The following is a 21,398-nucleotide window of genomic DNA, read 5'->3' on the forward strand; positions in this document are numbered from 1 at the left end:
TTGAAAGGGTCATATAACTGGTTCCATGGTGTAATGGTTAGCACTCTGGACTCTGAATCCAGCGATCCGAGTTCAAATCTCGGTGGAACCTAACACTTTTTGTCCAGAAGCAGATTTATTTACTGGCCAGCCCCGTGGATACTCAGCATTAACGAAGATTTGGTGGTTTGTGCAGGGAATTGGAATGCCGTGAATTGGCAACTTGCTCTGCTACTGAAAAACAACTTTAAACAGAAAAAGGAACAAACCATTTTTTTCCTAGTTACCGTCCTCTATATTATTTTTTGTATTTATTTATTGGCACTAGGTTAGTACATTCTTATGTGAATTATCTGCAAAATCTCAGGTGTGCCATAGTATATTGCAGTTCTTTGTATTTCTACACTGTGAACGACCTCTGTGGAAACATCATTTAAATTGTGTGTTAGCAACGCGGAAGGCAGTTTGCTGAACTTGGATGCAACCGTTACGATTCATTTTGTGTGTTTGAAGGAAGCATTTTCCTACCGTTCCTTTTTGCTATCTCACCCTACAACTTTCAGGAAATGTTATATTTTAGCAATCATACCATGAAGACAACGCATATCGCAGAAAGACGGAGATTTAAGTTATAATTAAGTACTTGACCAATCATTTAAACTTTAGAAGATGGAAAAAAAGCAGAATTGTCGCAGGTGGTGCCGCCAGTAATTTATTAGCTGGCCGAGCAAAGCGGAGTGCCACCACGCGGTTCTATGGTGTAATGGTTAGCACTCTGGACTTTGAATCCAGCGATCCGAGTTCAAATCTCGGTAGAACCTGGAGAGCGGTTGTCGCTTTTTCCTCGCCCCTCGAGGAGCAGTGCCCGCTGTCAGAGCGCCCAGGGCACGGCCAGCTGCCTGTGCTGTGCCATGGGGCGTGGGGAAAACCCAAATAAAGGTGCTCGTTTTGCACACACATGCGAGCCCCCCAGGCAAAGGGAAGCACAAGGTGTAATGTCCAAGCACAGGGCAGCGGGAGACAGATCAGAATAGGGGAGAAACCCAATCAGCCAAAAGCCAAAGGGGTTTCATCGATGGATGCTATTATGCTGTTTGTAACTTTCTTAAATTGAATGATTTAACACATGTTAAATCACGGCAAGTCGACAGATGAGCCCACAGTGTGCACCAGGCCTGGCACTGCTGGCTGGGTGAGGGAGGCGATTGTCCTGCTCTGCTCAGCAGTTTGTGGCAGCACAGCACAAAAAGGACATCCAACTATCAGGGAGTGTCCAAAGGAGGGCCACACAGATGGTGAAGGCACTGAGGGGAGGCTGAGGTACCTTCTTCAGCCCAGAGCAGAGCAGGCCGAGGGGAGGCCTCATGGCGGCCTGCAGCTCCCTCACAGGGAGCAGAGGGGCAGGCGCTGAGCTCTGCTCTCTGGGGACAGTGACAGGACCCAAGGGAATGGCATGGAGCTGGGATAGGGGAGGGTCAGACTGGGTGGTAGGAAAAGGTTCTGCACCCAGAGGTGGCTGGGCACTGGGACAGGCTCCTCAGGGACATGGTCTGCTATCACAGGATAAGTATCTTTACTGCTCCTTGCCCCCTGCTGTTTTGTTTTTAACCACGTGAAGTAAACCTCAGGACAACCACTCAACCTCCAGAGATTGGCTTTACCAGCAACGTCCTTCTTCCCAGGTAAGAAACACTTTAAAGCCACTAAACGCTTCTGTACCTTCAACAATTCAATGGATTATTTTAGAATCACAGAGAACATGTTACCACGTCCTCCTATCCAGAAACTTGTTCCCCTTAAAGCAGTTAAAAATGTCACTGTAGTCTAGAATGCTCCTAAAAAAACATCACAGTATGACTGTTACAGGCTTACTATGTTTTCATGTAAATTCATCAAACAAGCACATATGTTGGAACAAAGAATACTGAAAGTTGAGTCAAACTTTTAGATGGAATGAGACGGAATCAGGACATGATTCAGTATCAATATTTATTAGGACAATTCATGGTCATGCTCCATTTGAACACAAAGCACCGAAATTTAGGTAACTGAACCTTATCCAAATATAATCCAGTTGAGACTGCTACGCATCGATATATGCAATATTCTAAGTGATAGCATAGCTCCTATCTGTCCATCTTCTTTAACTGCAGTGGACAAACAAATACAAGGTTCTGTGGCTGAGGCAAACTTACTGGAAAAGGCATAGCAAAATTACAATGTGTATCCCCTGTTGTAGCAGTCACAGAACAAAATGCTATATAACCTGAGGTATCCACCACTTGATATGCTTGCCAATAATACCTCAGGACAATTTCCAAATTAAAATTTAGCATTTCCAGTTACTCTCTCCCAATCCCTTCAACTTAGTCTTTTCTAAAAATCATCTAGAGACAGATTGTCTCAGCACAACATTCAACCACAATGTAAAGCACCATGGCTGTCACCACACGAGGAACTTGTCCCATTGCTGAAAACACAGCAGCAAGAAAAATTATTAGTTGCCAAAAATTGCATCAGAGAACTAAATGGCGCTGTAGTTTCAGGAAGCATGGCTAGAAATACATTGTCAACAATGACGGACTTGCCAAATGTAAATTTAAAAGCCAGAATCAAATCTTTGGCAAGTATTACACTACAGATAATCTGCAATAAACTGCAAAAAATTCAGTAAAAGAAGAGGGAAGGGGAACGACTAATTACAGTTAAAGAGTTTTTGATTTGTTTTAAACTGGCACTTTAAAGAAAAGGTAAAAAAAAAAAAATTAAAATCAGTTTTACTCCAAAATTCTTATAAAACAAAAACTGACCAAAAAATTGGACAAGTATCAGACACTAAGTCATTAGTTATAATACATACATTCCACCTAGCCACTAGAAGCTGTTCAGTTAATGCCTTTGTCATCTTTAAAAGAATATTGGGGCAGACAAATATCCTACTAGATACATTGCTATCTCAATAGGTTACATCACTATGTAGGTGGAGGAAATGGTGGACTCAACTGAGAAAGTTTAAATTTTTATGCACTGAGCCACCTACTTCCCTTGCGGTGGGAGCACAGCATAGTATACTGGGGACAGATTTGTCACCTATTCTCCCATTCCAAGGGTCTCCCACCAGTAGGGGAAGCAAGGCTCTTCAGTGCAACAGGCAAGCACAATGGCAGAAGAAAACATGTACAGCAGTACCACCTATTTTTCAAGTTGTACAAACAGTTCAAGGGTATCCTTTCAGAATAGGAAGGCAGCTCTTTTGAAGTTTAATGAAGATTTCATCAGAAAAGCAACAACTTTATCGTACCATTTTGTCCAGTATATGCACATAAAAAATAAGCACACTATACAAAGAAGTGAAGCAATATAATTTAAACATGCCATCAAGCTATAAACCATATATACATAGAAACATATGCCTATACAAACAGAACAAGACCACTTTATTACAAGGTACTTCTGTTGAAGTTTTTTGGAGGAAATCATGACAGAAGCAAAATGAGATCAAAGGGGACAGGTGTTGCCTCTAATAGTCTATTCAGAAGTTTCATGCAACACCACCATCTGTCTTCAGCATTTAATAAAGTTTTAGCTGTACATAGATCTTCCCATGATTTCTGGACTCCCTTCCTGTACAGAGGTAGATTTCTGTAGATGTTCTGATATTGCACCATGTAAGTATAATGTTTTTATTAAAAACAAGGAACAACTTACAAAGGCTAATTTATGGGTATAATCTCATTGTGTGCATTCAGGTAGCACAGTAATTGAATTCATGTGCACTTGATGAAAACAAGTCCCTCAAAGCGAAATATTTTATTTAGTTTGAAGTCCAATTAAAAGCTGCAATTCTATTAACGGCTTCACATTCAGCTATCTCTTGTCATCAGGGTAACACACTTAAGTCTCTCCCTCTACTCTTGAGCCTCTGTTGTTTAGCCACTGCAAGCACTTGTGTTGCCTTTACTAATGCCTCCGTCCCATCCACTGCATTCAAGTTAAATGCTGATTTCAAATAGAGACAGGCTTTTGCAGTATTAGAACTTATGCACACAAGCAGTTGCAATACTAAGAAATTCACAAGAAGATGCATTCAAACACTTCTTGAAATGACTAACGAAGCCCATCCACACTTTCAGAATGGAAAACAATCTGAAACTGTGCTAGCTTCAAAAAGGCCATTAATCAAGAATACAATGCTACTATGAAAATTTGAAGACATTTGGCAATAGTTTGATTCTTTTTTTTGTCCATCACATTCTTCTACTACCCTCTCTGACAACTCATGAAGGTGCAAAAATGCTTGCATGCAAATACCACTTTGTTTCTTAAATTAAACCTCTATAGCATACCTAAAAAAGTAGGGACACCACAACTAATGATGCCAATGTATAATAACTTGAGCTCACAAGCAGTGCTAAGTATTTTTTCAGATGCACTCCATGAAGTGGAAAAACTCCATTTTTACAGAAGTCTGTCACCATGGAGATAAGTGAAAAAGAACAATCTGGTATTCTGTGTACTGAAACATGAGAATAGAAGTGCTGCGAGTCTGGCTCAGCAACTCTAAGAAAGTTGTACTATGCACATGCTCTTGTACTATGCACATGCTCACATGACAGTGCATGTGCATGTTTCACTTTCATAAAGAAGCTAATGTAAGCAGCACCAGTCTTCGTAGCTGCAAGTTTATTAGAAAACTTAAGAGGAAAGAAAAGTTATCTTTTTGTACCAATCAACCAACGATTTGTAACTATTTTTAATGAAGGCTTACATTGTAACCATTTAACATTAGTTTCCCAATTTCATTTTATGTGAAGTGGCTTGTTCCTTATACAATGTTACATCAGTAAAGAATGGTGATCCTAGTTTGGATCTGAGTAATGTCTGTTGAAATATTGATAGAAGGCATACATAAATTCATTACGCTTCTGCATATACACACCTGTCAAAGTTGTTGTTGTTGTTATGTGTGTTGTTCGTTGTTGGTGTTTTCATTAACAAAGCAAGTAAATCCCAAGTTACTATAATAACAACTGTAATAATATTGAAATTCACGATGACTGTTCTCCCATGATGAAAGGGATTGCACACCTAGCAGTAGGAGTGAGATGGTCTCGCCTTCTTGGGAAAGCCCACGTTGTGAAGTGAAGGGAACCCTCAATCTGGAGTAGCTTAATCAGGACTCACACTCCCTGCACCTGGCAGGAAGTGCTTACGTACCTTTCAAGATCACATTTTTGAATGAAGAAGTTCATTACACACAGGAGAGAACATACAGTAAGAGTTAACAGACAATGGCAGGAACCAGGGCTTTTGGAAACTTCTCTTTTTGTTTTTAAAAACCAATGGTTCTTCACAACTAAGAATCCACAACTAGGAAAGCGTCTCATTCATACACTCGGCTAGTGCATAGCATCTGCAATTGCATAGAATGTTTCCAGTGCTGAATCAGTAACTAACCTAAGCAAATTCTTTCAAAGTTTGATTGGTTACCACTTGATATCCAGACTGCTTGCTGTTTGATTTACTGCACTGTATTTGGTGTGCAAAGTTTCCTGGACCTTACTGGAGTCCATGCCTTCTAGCCAGTCCTGGTACATCTTTTGTACATACATGTTGGTTTCTGGAAGTCTAACAGGTATTGCAGCATACACTTCTTCCATCTGGTTAAGCAGCGCTTTATCTGGTTTCCCATCTTCAGTTTGTGCCTGGCCTTTTCCATTTAGGCACCCTTAAAATAAAATAAAGAAAAAAAATAATAAAAAAAAAAAAAGAGACACAGTGATAAAGATTTGATATAAGGAGAAGTTTGGAAACTTCCTGTAGACAGTATGAAAAGCAAAAGTTGTTTCTTTACAAAATCCACCCTCCCCCATTCTGTTCAAATTTGTATTTCCCTGAAGTGACTCCAGTATCAACATCCTTATAGAAACTTCATTTACATATCAACTATTTTCTCTGCCTTCTCTGTGGTTTTATGATCTTAATTATGTTCCTTGTCTTTTCTTGCCCTTGACAACCACCATTTCAGAGGCTTCCTCTGAGGTTTGAAATCATCATAGGAATCATGCTGTCATTTATTTATAGGTCATAAGAGAGCAAATGATGTTGTGGTTAATTTTAGAAAATCCAATCAATTTCTGAGCTAATCCTGTATATGTGTAATTGGTGTTCTAGACCAGTCACTAAATATTAAGCATTTTAGATTATTAAGAAGAGAATTAAGAAGGAATGAAACAGTGCCTGCCTGTAAGTACCTTCCTTTGAGATTTAAGGTTTGCCTGCAGAATGACTGTACATCCACTAACATTCTTACCTCCTGGGCAGGCAAGGACTTCTACGAAGTGGTATAAAAACTTTCCTTTTTTCAACTTCAGAACCAGGTTTTGAATATTTCTAAAGCCGTAAGCCGCTGCGAAACGCAACACTGTCTCACCATCCTTTTCAAGGGTGACTTCCTGAAAGTCCTTGTTCCTGTGAAGGTATAAAAATAAGGTTTTAAATTCCTGCATTACCAAAGGAATGATCCAGCTGTGTCAGTTTGTATCCAGATGCTTAACATGTAACAGAAGTCTTCAGTAAAATAGAAGGTGGAGTGAAATTTTCTGGATAGTACTATACTGAATTTCTCAAGGCAAGTAAGTTATTAATAGAATGAAAGCTAGCAGGAGCTATTTTAAAGCAACAGATTTACTTATCCATAATATATAACTGCCCATCAGTGAAAGACACAGACTAATAACAACTCTGCCAGGGTTCACTTTAGTGCTAACCAGCCCATCCTACATAACAGTGATACATAACTGTGACTTACTTTAATGCTTTGTAGGTGATTTCTTTGACATCCATGCCAAAAAGCTCCTTGGCAGCATGTTTGAAAATGTGCTCCAGGTAACCATCAGATCTCTTCCCATCATGCCTTACTACATCTCCCTCCTTTATTTCACCAAACCTTAGAAAACAATAGAAAGGTCAACTCCTAAATTTAGTTCCTTCATTTCAAGCAAGTAGCATGTTTCTTCCCTTCTCTCCACCCAACCCCCCCCCCCCCAAAAAAAAAAAAAAAAAAAAAGTTTCATTGCAGTGAGACCATAGCTTTATTATTATTTTTTTAATTCGACCCTTTAAGGACAGCAGTAAGATGCCGGGAAAAATAAAAGAAGAACAGTAGGAGGATGCAGGCCTCTCCACGTTCAGAAACCTTCAGTAATTTACAGGAATCACACTCGGCAGTTTACAGACTCAGTTAAATCATTGCTCAGAAGACATTTTTGGGGAAAACAAAACAAACAAACAAAAAAAAAAAAACAGCGAAAAAGTAAGCACAAAAATATTTTATCAACTTTGACATGAGGAATTCTTAGCCTAGGAGCACATAAGAGCACTTCAGAAGTGACAAGCCTTTCTGATAATTTGTCTGCTCCTGCAGAACTATTTGTCAGTCTAACGTCATGCCATTAAAATAGCTCCATCAGTGCAGTTGCCACTGCACTAGAGCACTGCAGCTTTAAGATAAGTGCCACTCTACAGTGAGCAAAGAAAATTACTAACATCATACCTAATAGACATAGCATCCCTCTGTTCCCCAGTTAAAAGCAGAGCGCTGATGAGCACAACTGGCTGTAGTATAAACTGTACTGGGATGCACGCTGGCAACAGCCAAAGACTGCACCTCTCCAGGCTCATGTTCCTTCTTGGAAAAGGAGAAATCTAGAGGGGTGTGTGGCAATGCTAGTTTCAGGAAGGAATGTTGTTATTCAGATTAATGAATGGACAGATTACATCCTTTGCTGTTACGTGCAAAAGCCTCTCCAGTTATAATTTAATTTGCCTTCTTCCCTTTCCTGAGGTCTATACAGTGCTGCCTTTTGCTTGAGCAGTCCAAACATAGCATCCAAGCAGGAAAACAAAGGGAAAATTACCCCAACAAACACCTTACTAAAAAAAAGTGGAAGTTGTAATTCTAACAGAGAAGTATTTTAATCACTAAAGAGCTAAGTTTATGTATTTAGTACTGCCCTGTGCCATGCCATTACATTTATTGAAGTACTCCAACTTCAATTTGATAACTTTGGGTCATTTTGCTTTGTGAGATGGTCTCCTAATTTTAGCTAACTGCTCATTGTTAGCATTCACCAGATACAAAAGCAAGTTGAAAATTGCACCGAGTTACTTGGATATTAAAAATTATTGTGAACAAGTACTTGACCACAAATTGGTGCTGTGCTACAACTTGTTTTAAAGAAGAATACTTCTATTTATGTACTTTTATCTGCAGAAATCTGCTTTTAAGACCCAACAAAAGCAAAACACGATCATATCTCACAGCTTTAAACAGTATAATCAAATTTGACATTCTTAAAACAAACATTATTCCCCAATATACACTGATGTAGTAATACAGGTATGTTCTGGTTAGGAGTTCGCTCTTCCATTGGACATGCTGATTATGAAAGAAATGATTACCTCTATGTGATTATGTCTGTGAAAACTGTACTTAATCTAAATCTTATTCTGTGTAGCAGCTTCCAGTAAAAGTAAATCAGGGCTATACTACAACCACAGTCCTGAAACTGTTGCCACTGTACAACTTCATTTCACCAGTCTAGACTAGATATAAGCCGGATACTAACTGCAAGGATTTTTTTTTTTTTTTTTTTTAATTTCCAAAGCTTTCCATTCTGTGCAAGAAAGCATGTTTATTGCTCTACCACCACCACTCTGGAAAGATACCAAGTAACATTTGTCACACTTGAACAAAGATCACTGAGCACTGAAACCAGCCTCTGTAGCTAAGCCTGAAGAATAAAACACCCCGCATGCTGCTTTCAGGGCTAATCATAGCCATAAAAAAAAAAAACAAACAAACCTCTCTTCAAATCTTTGTGTTACTTTCATTTACTACACTTCACCTTGAAGTATGTTTCAATTTTATCTATCTTAAAAAAAGTGAGTTGCCTTGTTTAGGATAAAACTGAATTACCATTGTTGTGAAAGGGTGCTATTTCAAACAATTCTCCATGAACATACTAGGGGAAAGTGGAAATTTACTGTCAAAGTGCTGCTCTGATTGAAAGGGAAGCACAGAACAGATGGCCAGCCCATGAGGCAGCCCAGCATCATGGTGAGGCCAGGCAGCTGGAAGGGGGCAGACGAGACTGTTAGCTTTAGACGTGCTCAAGGAATGGAGAGCACTGAACGGAGTCAACAGACAGTCACACTTAACTAGCAAGTCACGAACTTGATATAGCCAAATCTAGTATTACAGCACTGCAATATAAATGCAGAGCTAAATAAATCTTCAAAAATCAGATTTTAAAAACAGTTTTTAAAAGTTTCTGAAAGGATGAGGCTTTAATATATTCAGGCTTTGATGCCGGCTTTTTGCTTTAGCAAGAAAAAATGTTCCTTTGAGAAGTTTTACATTTATGTTGAACACCCAAAGGTTTTGTCAGTTGTCATCAAAATAAGGAAGCAATCGACAACAAAGCTACTTACAAACTATCCACAGCTACTTCAGTCATATCTTTCATAGACACATTTTTCTGCTCCATTATTTGGACAATTTCACCTGTAGGAAAACACAGGACATTTTACTTTCAACACGAAGCAGAACGCACATGCCATGCATTTAAGACATCCCAACACCTCCATGTGCTTACAGCCACATCCTCCACTTCTTAGAGTCAGTTACCTCCAATAACTCAGAAGCCTGATACATTGAGCCCTGAAGAAAAAGGCCATCAGCTTGCTCCAAACTTTGCATAATGCTACTTAACCTTTCTGTTGAGTAAAGTTTAGAACAAGTAGTTTCTACTTTGCAATGAAAAAGGAGGATATATTGTTTGGACATCAAGCCTACAAGACAAGAGTCACACCAAAAAGTCACTGGTGTCACACAATGAAAATAATCCCAGTAGAGATATGGCCATACATAAGCAAGACAAAGATTTGTAACATCGATTTGCATAGCTCTTACTTTTCTTAAGGGGTTAACAAAACTAAGTATCTGAATCTTGATCATGAACTTAAAAGGGAATTTTTTGGTTTTGCCTTCCGTATAGAATACCACTGCTACCAGTAGCACAAAACTGTATTTATTTGTAAAGCAGAAGAAAGCCCATCATACAATTAAAGTATACTTTGGAAAAAAAAAAAAAAAAAAAAAAAAAAAAAAAGCCTGGCATAAAAACTGGAGATTCATGCATATCTTTACAAATAGTAAGCTTAAAGATTTAACCTGATGTTAGAACACAATCAACTTCTTGTGAACTATACAAGGCAGTGTAGAAATCTTCCCTCAAGGCTTCCAATTTCTTGTCATAACAAGGCGCCACAATTACATGGAAAATTTTATCTGGAGACAAGTTCTGCATGACAGAGAAGAGAGCACATGTGAACTCCACAGAAAGCAAAGGACAGCTTTAAGGATGACAAAGATAAAAATAACACCACACTTTCCATACAGGTAATATTAGAAATCAATACGTAGAAATAAATTTGAAGACTGCAGCACACGTGACATGGTTTGCCAGAAGTCAAAAACATGAGCAAACAACATCTGAAGTCAGTCTTCTGTCTGAAGCTTCTACTTATTCCTTCAGACTATGTGACGTGTGGTTTTGTAGCTTTTGACTGCCTTAGAAGTAAGCGCAAGTCAGGATGTCTGAACTCCATTTTCTAGCTCTGTCACTCACTCACTTTCAGCCACAGTATTTCTCTGTTTCTGTGGAGATAGCAGTATTTTTCTATATAAACTGAATGCAGTTAAGTGTATGGTATATACAAAGAACAGCAACTTTTTCAACATAGAAATTGTGAAGATAAGAAGATTAGTTTCTGGCATACAATGCATTTATTGATTCTGGATAGGAAGGAATTTCCACAGCACTCTCCTCTACTCCTGTTTTAACTTCTACAGAACTACACAGGCAGTACATAACAAGGATCTCATTAGCAACTCTGAATTTAAATTCATCTCTAAGTAGCTAAATCCATGTTGCACTGGGAGCACAAGGATTGTTGCCAGCTCACAAATAAGATTCATTGTACATTGTTCTTCTCATGGACGCTTACTTGTATGGCAGCAGAGCAGCATTTATTCTTCAAGTGAAAAGACAAAATTCAGGATGCTTAGAATACACCAAGATCTACATTTCTGTATTAAAACATACTACCCCATCTTTTTAGAAGAGTATAATGGTAAAAATAAGGCAGAATTACTTACCTGCTGCCTAGCAAAGTAGCCCTTCACCAGGGAGCCCATGATCTGCTGTGGAGACTTTGCAGTGCAAATGTGGGAGGTCACAAGATTGGTGAGTACTCTCTCAGCATACCGGATCCAACCTAGAATGACAGGAATCACAGACACTGAAGTAGCATGTGAGCACGGTAAGGTGACCGTAGTTATAGCAAAGTTGTTAGAAATGAAAAGATTTTCACAGTAGCTAGAACACTCCTGCTTTGAAAATGGAGTCCATGCAGGCTGGAATCCCCCACCTTAGGAACTGCAGGAAACCTCAAGGCTTTGTTAACAGTGCTTTACAACTAGATACAGGTAATCCACTGCATAATTAATTTGAAACCTAGAAACTACCATAAACTGCATGATCTATTACATCCTTTCTAATGCATGGAATTAACAAAGCAGGAAGAACAAGATCCCAGCTAACAAAGAGTAAGTTGACTTCCTAGTCCTTAGCTCTTGGATCAGTGGATACTCCAACAAATGTACTCTGTTCAGTTGCTTAGCTGTAACTTTCTCTTTCCTGAGATTTAATAACCACACACCCAGCTTGGTCGTCTAGAACAGAAGAGTCACATGGAAGCATTATCACAAGATGCACATGGATTAAAGCTGGGAAAAATGGCTTCTTTTATTATTGTTAGAGTATCTACACCTTCTTTAGAACCAACTCCCTGTACACAAAACAGTTAACTGGTGTCTCTTTGTATCCAACATCCAGTCTTAGTTACTCAAGACTCTCTGTCCCCTTCACCAGGCTCCTTCAGCATTTCAGCTACAACAGGGTATTTATATTTACACCACCCCCGATATCCACAGCAGTTCTAGTAACCCCACTTCACAAAACATGAACTGAAAAGTGAGGGGATTAAGGTATCCAGGCTGTGTGATTCTTACTTAGGCACTGTAACTTTTACTGGAAGCAACAGCCCATGATCATTTACAACAAGGACTTATTCAGAATTTTTGCTTCACCCACATGAACTGTAGATCAAACAGCTAAATTGTGCAGAAGTGTTTAACTCAGCCTTCTAGGGAATTCTGTTGCTTTTGGTGCTAAGAAAGAGTAAAAACATTTCTTGCTTCAGCCTTTTATCTTCAAGCAGATCAGTGTTTACATAAAAAGGGAATACCTGTAGTTTAATTCTTAAGCTTGAAGACATTGCCAGGTATTTGTACATAAGCGCAAGTCATAACACTGCCACAAAGGCCCGTAAGAGAACTGGAACTCAAGTGGTATTCAGATATCCTACTTGCAAACTGTAAGGAAATTTCACTAAATTCCAGGGGATTTCTGGCAGATAGCACCCCAAGCCATTTCTTAAATTCTTTCCTTCCAGCAGACAGAACAAGTGTACAGTAGTTCCCACTGCACAGTGAGCATTAGTCATTGTTTAATTGTACAAGCAGCCTTGAATGAGCCGCACAAAGCATTTATCTGCACTTTGCATACGTGCTGTTTCTGCCTACTGATCTGTGGGGCTGAATTCCAGAGCCACAGTTACAGGAGGCCTGAGATACCCAGCTCCTCTATCAGTGTCCATCTGTACCCACAGAGGCCTGCTCCCTTCAGGAATTCATTCAGATTCTAAACCACTTGCTGGCTTGTGTTAGTATCAAAGAACAAAAAGAAGCCCCTCCAAATCACTGTGTAAATGCTTACAGATCCACTTCAGAACATGTTATTTTTAGTGGTTTATCATAAGGATGTCAGAGAGAGACATATACCATAAATATTTATGCATCAGTATAAAGTACAGAACAACTAGGTAGAAAATACTCACTACTTTAAAACCCCATTCCTGTAAAAGGAAATTAATTTAGTTGACTAGAACAACAGCATTTCAATCCCCAGCAGTTATGCTCTTCCTGCCTGTGCTACAAGCCTGCCCCATTGACTTGTTTTAGTAGTTCAGAGGTTATCAATGCATTAAAAATACTGCATGGTTCCCAGAGCAAATGCTTCACATTGCTTAACCATTTGGTAAATGAAGAAAGAACTGATTGTTTCTGAAGCATCATGCATAAAAATCACTAGAGCAGTTACACTGTTGTATTTTGGGCAAGAAACAAACAAATAAAAATTCTCACTTTACCAGAACAGCAGGCAGAGGTAAGAACAATTTAGGCAGAGACAATAAAATGCCCCTTGATCAGGTTTTGGGATTATACCAGCTATGCCCTGTTACTCAGGGTAGATTTTACAATGCAGGCCACTACTGCAGAGGGTGATGTTTTAATCTGTGGAGTTATACCGAAAGATAAGTAAAAGTAAAGCAGTAATATTTGAGTTCACGTTGACCTTGATCTACAGAGCTATATGAAAACATTTTTGTGATGAGCACACCCAGTAAACGAAGTCTCTGTGACAAATTTATGTCATCTGGGGTCAGAGAGGGGAAGGAGAATGAAGAACAGAAAATGCACCCAGACAAATTCATGAAACACAGTAAACAACCTTACTTTAGATGACTGGACAAATTTCTTCTGTAATTGCTGTCAAAGGGAATGAAATGCTGCACACTTTCAGAATGCGTTTACAGTGGTATTTCAGTTCACTTTTCCAGAAATGGAAATCACCCATGCCTCTATATCCACAGCACAGCAGACAGCTAACACCACAACTTGCAGTGAAAACAGAAACAATCTTTTGTAGAACAGATAAGGATGAGAAAAGAGCTCCAGCAACTGTGCTAGTATCTGTCTAGTGAGAGAAGCAAATAATCTTAACTCTGTTTCTAGATGCAGAAAATTAAAATGATCTCAGAGGAAGTTCTAAAAGAAACCCACAGGTTTTGAATTTTAAATAACGCACAAGTCAAAGCTGATTAAATGGGGTGGTTTCAACTTTGCAGGTTTTGCACTTCCAAAAGAGCAACATATAGTATGTCTGTTTCTAAAGATACCAGATAACACTAAGATAACACTAACAGAAAGAAGTAGAAACTTTTCCCTCTGACATGTATACAGTTCCTAAAGCATAACCCAGATACTTCCACTAGAGAACATGCAGAATAAACAAGAGTACAAGTATAATTTAAATATCAGTATTTAAAATTTAAATAGACGACAGGAGCAGATTCTGGAAGCCACTGAATACATACTCTCACTCCTTTAACTGTAACATTTTTATTTTTTTTAAGAATGCAATCCGCACGAATTATTTCCTATTTAAAAATATTTTTGTATTTTTCATAGAAAGCCTTTTGAAAATCAACACCATGAACTTGCTAGGGTGGAGCTGGCAAGGGACGTTATCAAAGGAGTTATTTTTGCCCCCTTTTTGATACTTGTTTTTAGGAATATTATTTAGCACAGTTGGGAACTGACTTGACAATGTGCGAACAAATGCACGAGTAAACAATAAGTGAATGTACTGCATCTTTTCAGTTGTGATAAATGCACATTCCTATTGTAACAGAACAAGTTCTCATGCAAAATTCTCAGAACAGGGTCACATGGCAAGTGGGAGTTATTCTGTAAATGTTAGACATAACTGTCTCAGTCATTAGAAATAGCGTCACTTGCTGAAGTGAAAAGTTCAAGACTTTGCTTAAGATAATGGAGGTTATGGTTTACTTACACCAGTTAGAAAAATTTCTTAAAGATTCTTTTCAATAAAAAACACCATGTTAAACTTTGTGGTCCAGGCATACAAGCAGCAGCCACCAACTCCTCAATCATAATTTCAGTTGTGATAAATTTCTCCTAGGGCTAAAAGGGCTAAGGAAACGCTAAAAACCTCAGTTCTTCTGTACCTCAGGTTCATTATCCAGACATTAATATGTAATGTATGCTTCTTTTATAGCAGTAACAGGAAATACAACAAGTTGATAAACACCATGTATCTACACTAGCACAGGTAATCTGTAGTTCAGGTTCTCTGTATTATTATCAGAAGCTCTTGAGTACCAGCAAGGTTCATTTTTTGAAGAGCAACAACAGAATTTACACTCCCCACCTTTTACAGAGGTGCAACAGGAAACAACTACAAGATGCAGACAGGACATTTACTGCAACTTTTGTAGCTGACTGCGCAAGGACTACACTGAATTAGCAACTACCTTATCCAACATGAGCACACCCATTCCTTCTCGGCATGGCTCACATTTATGTGGCTGAGATAGCTCAACACACGTGGGAAAGCCCATTGGTAACTCTTCCAACAGCCCATGAAAAACAGATGAAATCACCCTTAATTCCTTGATGGAAGAAGGTTGGAGAATCAGTTCTCACCAGGGCAAGCAGAGGCAAACATTGGTAAGGCATGCTCCTCCTGGTTCCTCCGTTGATACCGCTGCACAAATTCCCTCTGGCTCTCCAGGATACTGAAATCAGCAGCTATAGTGGTGTCGAATACATAATGCACCCCTATGAAATACAATAGTAAGGAAAAAGTGAACGAGTAGAATGTTTTCCACCTCACACATCCTTCCAAATCCTAGGTCTACAGAAAATCTTGTAAGATCAATGGGTACATTCTCTACTCTCTACAAAAATTTCACAATTAGTACAGTCAAAAATAAAAGCTGTATGCTGAAAAGCTATCTTCTGTGTCATGAATTGAAAAGGACCACCAACTTGCTAACTCTGACTAGCAACACTTAAAATAGCTGTCAGCTTCCTTATGGCAAGCTTTTCATTCAGAAAATATTTGCGTTTTGTTTGTCCAATTGCATAGGATCACAAGACCTCAGGGCTATATGCAGTGACTCTTGAGAATGAGCATTCTTTACAAAACATTAAGTGACTTCTTATCCACAAGAAACACAACATGTAGCCTGCTAAGAGGCATATCTGCCTCTGCTTAAGTTGTCTGCAAAGGTACACGAGCATATCAGCAACACAGCAGAGACCTTCCATCTGCTTGTTTAGCAACATACTCCCTATACACCTACGTAATATTGAGCACGTCCCTGCAGCAAGTGAGGCAAAGATAAATAACGTATTCTAAGAAAACTGGGGCCCACCAGAACTTGGCTCTCTTTTTGGATGCAGAAAATAATATACTGGGTACAGACATGCATTAAAAAAAAAAAAAAAAAAAAAAAAAGGCAGGAAACAATTCACAGGTTTATTACTGTCCTTCTTCTTCCTCCTTCAAGTACATTAAAGAAGAAAATCCTTAGTTTTTCCAATTAAACTTTGTATATACAGTATAAAGAACAAAGGAAATACAACTTTAACATACAGCAGATACAACAGTTTTTATGAGTCACTTGAAAATACAGAAAAAAAAACAAAACACCTGATAATATTCTAGAAATTAATGTCAAAGGGCCAGTAGGCACTTAGACTAAGAACCCCCTCTCCCTAAGTTAGAAAACAAGGGAGAAATCTTATTGAAGCTCACAGCCAAATCCTCCCTGGTTTCTTCACAGTGAACATTTCAAAGACGGCTTTGTAACGTCCTTCTGTTCTCTGACCTTCACTATCAACACAGTCATGCTTCAAATCTATTCCTGAAACCAGTGTATGTCACACTGCTGCATGGTCACTAATATCACAGAGTACACATTTCAAACTCACCTCTAAACTAAATTGTGCTTTATGACTGCATAACAAACAGTTCTGCTGAGAAAGCAAAAACATAAAATAATCTTCCCTTTCTGCTCCACCGTAACAACCCCAAACTTACCGAGACTTTTGAGGAAACCACAGAGTCTCCTGGCTGCATCATTCACAGAGAGATTGAATTTAGCAGCAAAATAAGGCAATGACTGAGGGCATATAGACACTGCCAACACTTTGTGTTTTGAGGTATCACATTTCTGGTAAACAAAACAAAACACAAAGGAAACAAGGTAATTACAAAAGGGTAATGCTCCCTCCTTTCCCTCCCTTTTCTACTCCTGGAGTTACTCCTCAGTGTCCTATGCTTCAGCAGGCCTTATTATGAAAACCCCTATGAAACAACTACCACGTTTCTTGAGGCCAGGACAGGATGTTCTTCTGATCCTGTCGGTGTTATCTCTAATCATCTGTAGATGTTGTTTTTGTATGACTCAGGGAAATTCATCTGTCCCAAGACAATTCTGTGGTTGGTCTCATAATGGCATAAAGAAATTTAAGAGACATTCAGCACCTATCAAGTTTTCATTCCTACCAGAATCTAGTACTGACAAATGAGGAAAAAAAGCAGAATGTTTAAATACTAACATAAATGAACTAGTGTTTCCAGGAGCAAGTTACAAATTCAACACAGCGAATTACAGATCTGAACCTTTGTTCAGGCTCCCATGTCTCCATCACTGAAGAAATTGAGAGGAAACTGGCAAGGCAGGACCCTAAACAAGCCAGCATTTGTGAGCACTGAAGAACTCTTTGAAAACACATACAGTGGTGTGCAATTGTAAAGCTCAGATGACTCTGGTTTATTTGAAGATGAACCTTGTGGTTTCATTGAGATGTTGTCCAGATCAGTGGAACACTTGAAAGAGAAACCAGGACTATGCTACACACAAGTCTCACCCTATAAAAGGTTAGGGACTATAGTTTGTTCTTAGACACCCTAAATACTGTATAATGACCCTGCAAGTAGAGCTCACGACTGTCTGGAAAGCATCTTGCTTGCTCACTGCCTTTCTCTGGACCTGGTTAAGTTCTGACCTGTCTGCCTCTCAATCGTGGACTTTGGGCTGTCTTAATTGGACCTATGTGACCTGAAAGGGTTGTGTCCCTCTGGCCCTTCCCCCCCCTTCCTTCTCTTTCTCTCATGTACAATATCATGTTATATGGAGAGTTAAACGAGTTCTAAGAAAACTGAATTACTACGTAACAAATCATCTCATTTACAACACTTATGTACAGATAAAGAAAATGCCAGCATTAATTCTAATAGCTTTTCATTACCAAGTAAGGACACAGAAGACTTGAATGGAACTAAATTAAATCAGTATGAAGATCTACAAATCTTAACACCATACATAGCAATTACATTCCAGGGAATACCAATCTCAGCAGAGAACAGCAATTCTTTGGCTGAATTGAGGGTAACCATTTTTGTTCCAAACATAGGCAGCTCAAAAATACATTAAAAAAAAATCTACTTCCAAAAGTTAGCCTCAATAACTTTGTATTATGTGGATACGTAGCCATAAGAAACCCCCAGAACAGTGCTAGCAACTATGGTGTGAATATGTATAAACAATGAACCTCAGACCTCTTTGATGTTAGAGTAATAAGGAAGTTATGTTTTCCAAAAATCTTACTTGGGCAAGTGCAATAACTTTCTTCATTTAGGGCCAGTGATGTAATCTTGCTTCTCTAGTGCAAAATTATGTTAAGTACTTTTACTGCTCATCTTGCCTTAAGTTTTCATTCCTCTCTGGACAAAGTACATCCTGACAGATCTTCATATTGACTGCCTTGGGAAATTAAGTTCTTAGTCATTCTGTAATCTCTCCCCCCTCCTCACAGAAAGCAGTGCATTATTGTTTGTGTCATTTTACCTTATTAAGGTTGAGTATACGAAAGAGCTCCTTCTGATTCTGTTGGAAAACTCTGGCTCCTTCTTCTGATGTCATACAATTGTCACATGCTAAGCAGTCGCTAAGGAGTATTTTAGCATTAGCCAATGCATAAAACTCATTTTTCTGAAAAAAAAAAATAAAAAAAAAATAAATACAAATACATAAAAATTTAATAATGATCAAGCAATTTTCAAGATCTCTGCAATGACCCAGATAAAAAGCAGATCTGCTTCTCACTGTTTTATTTACAACAAGACGATCCATGAAACTGGTATAATATTAAAAATTTTTTAGAAATAGTCAAAGTAATTTGTTCAATCCTTCTTCATGGTTCTGCTCTATTATTACTGTGAAACTGCAAAATGTTTAAGTGTAAACACATAGGTCTAAATTTAGCCCTGAAGTACATGTTGTAGCAACCTGATTTGCATTGCATTTCAGAGTTGACAGTAACCAACAATTTACCAAGCGAGAAAACTTTTAATTGAACTATTAAGCCTCTTTAATAGCCAGATGCCTCTACCACCAAGATGGCTTAGGCTTTTACTGCTAGGTAAAACAAACAGAAAGCAGTCTTTCAGTTACAGTGACCATTTACACCAAAGTAACAGTTATAGATTTCTGGCTAATACAATTGGCAGCTCAACTGTGGGGGAAAATGAATACTTGGATGGAAGTGCGAGATAACCAAGCTACTTGTGGAAAAAAAAAAATAATTAATTCCTTCAACTAAGAACCTATTCCCAAGGAGACAGTTACCTCTTGAAGAACAGTATGTGACATGAGTTTGTCCTATAGAAAAAAAAATAATACATTTGTGCACTTGAACAGGCAAAATTCCACTTTTCTCCTTCTAAGCCCTGTTCCCATTGTGAAGAATTGAGGTAAGATTTTGACACACAAACAACTTTAAAACAACAACAACAAAACAATTATTGTTTGCACTTGCAGACCAAGGTTTTTTTTATTTCATCTTTTGAGAAGATTCTTGATTCTCATGTTATGGACACATATAGACAGGGTCTTAACTGATACAGCGTTATACCCAGCGCTTGGAAGTTCTCTATTTGGAACCTCTGCCTTTGGGGTGCATCACGAAACAAGAACAAAAAGAAGTACATGGTACAGTTTTTAAAAGGAACATTACCTCTTCAAAGCCATCGTTAGAACTCAACGCATCAACAGATGCACTTTGCGAGTCATCATTTTTCTGTTTTTTACTGCATTCCTGAAACAAAGCATAAGACATATTATGCGAAATATACCCAGCAACATCATTACAGAACTATTTGGATAGTTAAAAACTCCTTTAGCTCATTTACAGGTTCTGACAGTACAAGAGCTGCACCTTTATAGCCAAGGCTTTATTTTCAAAGCACGTTGGCTACAGCAAAAATAATTCCTCAGAAATCCCCTCGATCGGTTTCACAGCTCTCAGCGACTGTGATGATTTTAAACCCCGAGGGGAAACACAAACAGGTCGCCGAGAAGCCAGACACACACATCGCGAGGTGACCCCCCGAGAAACCCCAAAGAGGCAGCACCACGACCCCGAACAACCCCGAAGCACCCCGAAAAGCCCTAACAGGCAGCACCACCACCCCGAGCAGCTCTGAAGAGCCCTGAGGGGCGCCCCCCCCGCCGGGCTTCCCGGGGGGCGCCCCCCGAGCCCCCCGAGGCGCCGTCCCCGGGCGGGGGGGGGGGTCCCGCGGCCGCCCCGCTCACCTTTTTGGTGCAGTTCTCGCACTTCATTTGCGGTCCCTCCGGCGCCACCCGGCTCTCTTGCGGGACAGGAGCAGGCCGGTGAGGGCTCGGCCCGGCCCCGCCGCCCTTTGTAGCCGTGCCCGCCCCCTGCCCCTCGCACCGCCAGGCACCGGCCGCTCACGGACGGGGCGGCCGCGGGGCCGGGGAAGAAGCGGGCACCGTACGGCCCCGCCGCGCTCAATCGAGTACCCGGCAAAGGCACGGAGCCGGGGCTGGGGTTGGGGCTGGGCAGCGCCTCACGGCTGCGTCGCCGCCGGGCTCCCGGCTGGGGCTGAGGCTGGAACTGGAACTGGGGCCGCCGCCGCCTCCCCGCCCCCCCGCGCGGCGGGGCCCATTGTGGACCTGAGCCTCGGCACGTAGCCGCCGCCGCCGCCGCGCTCGCCCCCGCCGCCGCGCGGGCACGGGAGGGGCCGGGGGCGCGCATCACGCGCCAGGCGCGCGCCCACCACCCCCTCCCCGGCAGCTCCTGCCGTGAGGTGCCGCCGGGCCGGCAAGGGTGCTCTGCTGCGGGCTTTTTCTGTGGTTTAAACATCCTCCGTAGTTACTTCATACGTTTTTCATACATTTCGCCTCCCCCTCACCCCATTGCTTCTTTCAGGTCTTTTAAAATAAGAGTTCGTGGGATCCTAGAATCGTTAGGGTTGGAAAAGCTCTCCAGGATCATCTGCTCCAACCGTCCCCTACCACCAATGTCACCACTGAAACATGTCCCCAAGCACCACAGCCAGCCTTGAACACCCCCAGGGACGGTGACTCCACCACCTCTCCAGGCAACCCATCCTAACACCTGACCACTCCTGAGGAGAAACGGCTGCTAATTTCCAACCTGAACCTCCCCTGGCACAACTTGAGGTCATTCCCTCTGGTCCTGTTACAATTACTTGTGAGAAGAGGCCGAGCCCCAGCTCCCCACATCTTCCTTTCAGGGAGTTGCAGAGAGC

The 21,398-nt window shown here is 40.3% G+C and overlaps 1 protein-coding gene across 1 annotated transcript; it reads right to left on the bottom strand.

Moving 5' to 3' along the window:
• Positions 1 to 1,949: 1,949 nt before the first annotated feature.
• Positions 1,950 to 20,807, bottom strand: NARF (nuclear prelamin A recognition factor). Its single transcript, XM_082774951.1, has 11 exons — positions 20,419 to 20,807; positions 19,841 to 19,921; positions 18,673 to 18,816; positions 16,860 to 16,992; positions 15,458 to 15,592; positions 11,204 to 11,322; positions 10,217 to 10,346; positions 9,475 to 9,547; positions 6,791 to 6,928; positions 6,293 to 6,450; positions 1,950 to 5,707 (listed from the first exon to the last, which is right to left on the bottom strand). Exons 1-11 carry the CDS (start codon positions 20,443 to 20,445, stop codon positions 5,466 to 5,468), a joined length of 1,380 nt encoding a protein of 459 aa, XP_082631077.1. The 5' UTR covers positions 20,446 to 20,807; the 3' UTR covers positions 1,950 to 5,465.
• Between the last annotated feature and the right edge of the window lie 591 nt (positions 20,808 to 21,398).

Source organism: Aythya marila, assembly GCF_965140915.1.
Source record: "Aythya marila genome assembly, chromosome: 18".
NCBI classification, from domain to species: domain Eukaryota; kingdom Metazoa; phylum Chordata; class Aves; order Anseriformes; family Anatidae; genus Aythya; species Aythya marila.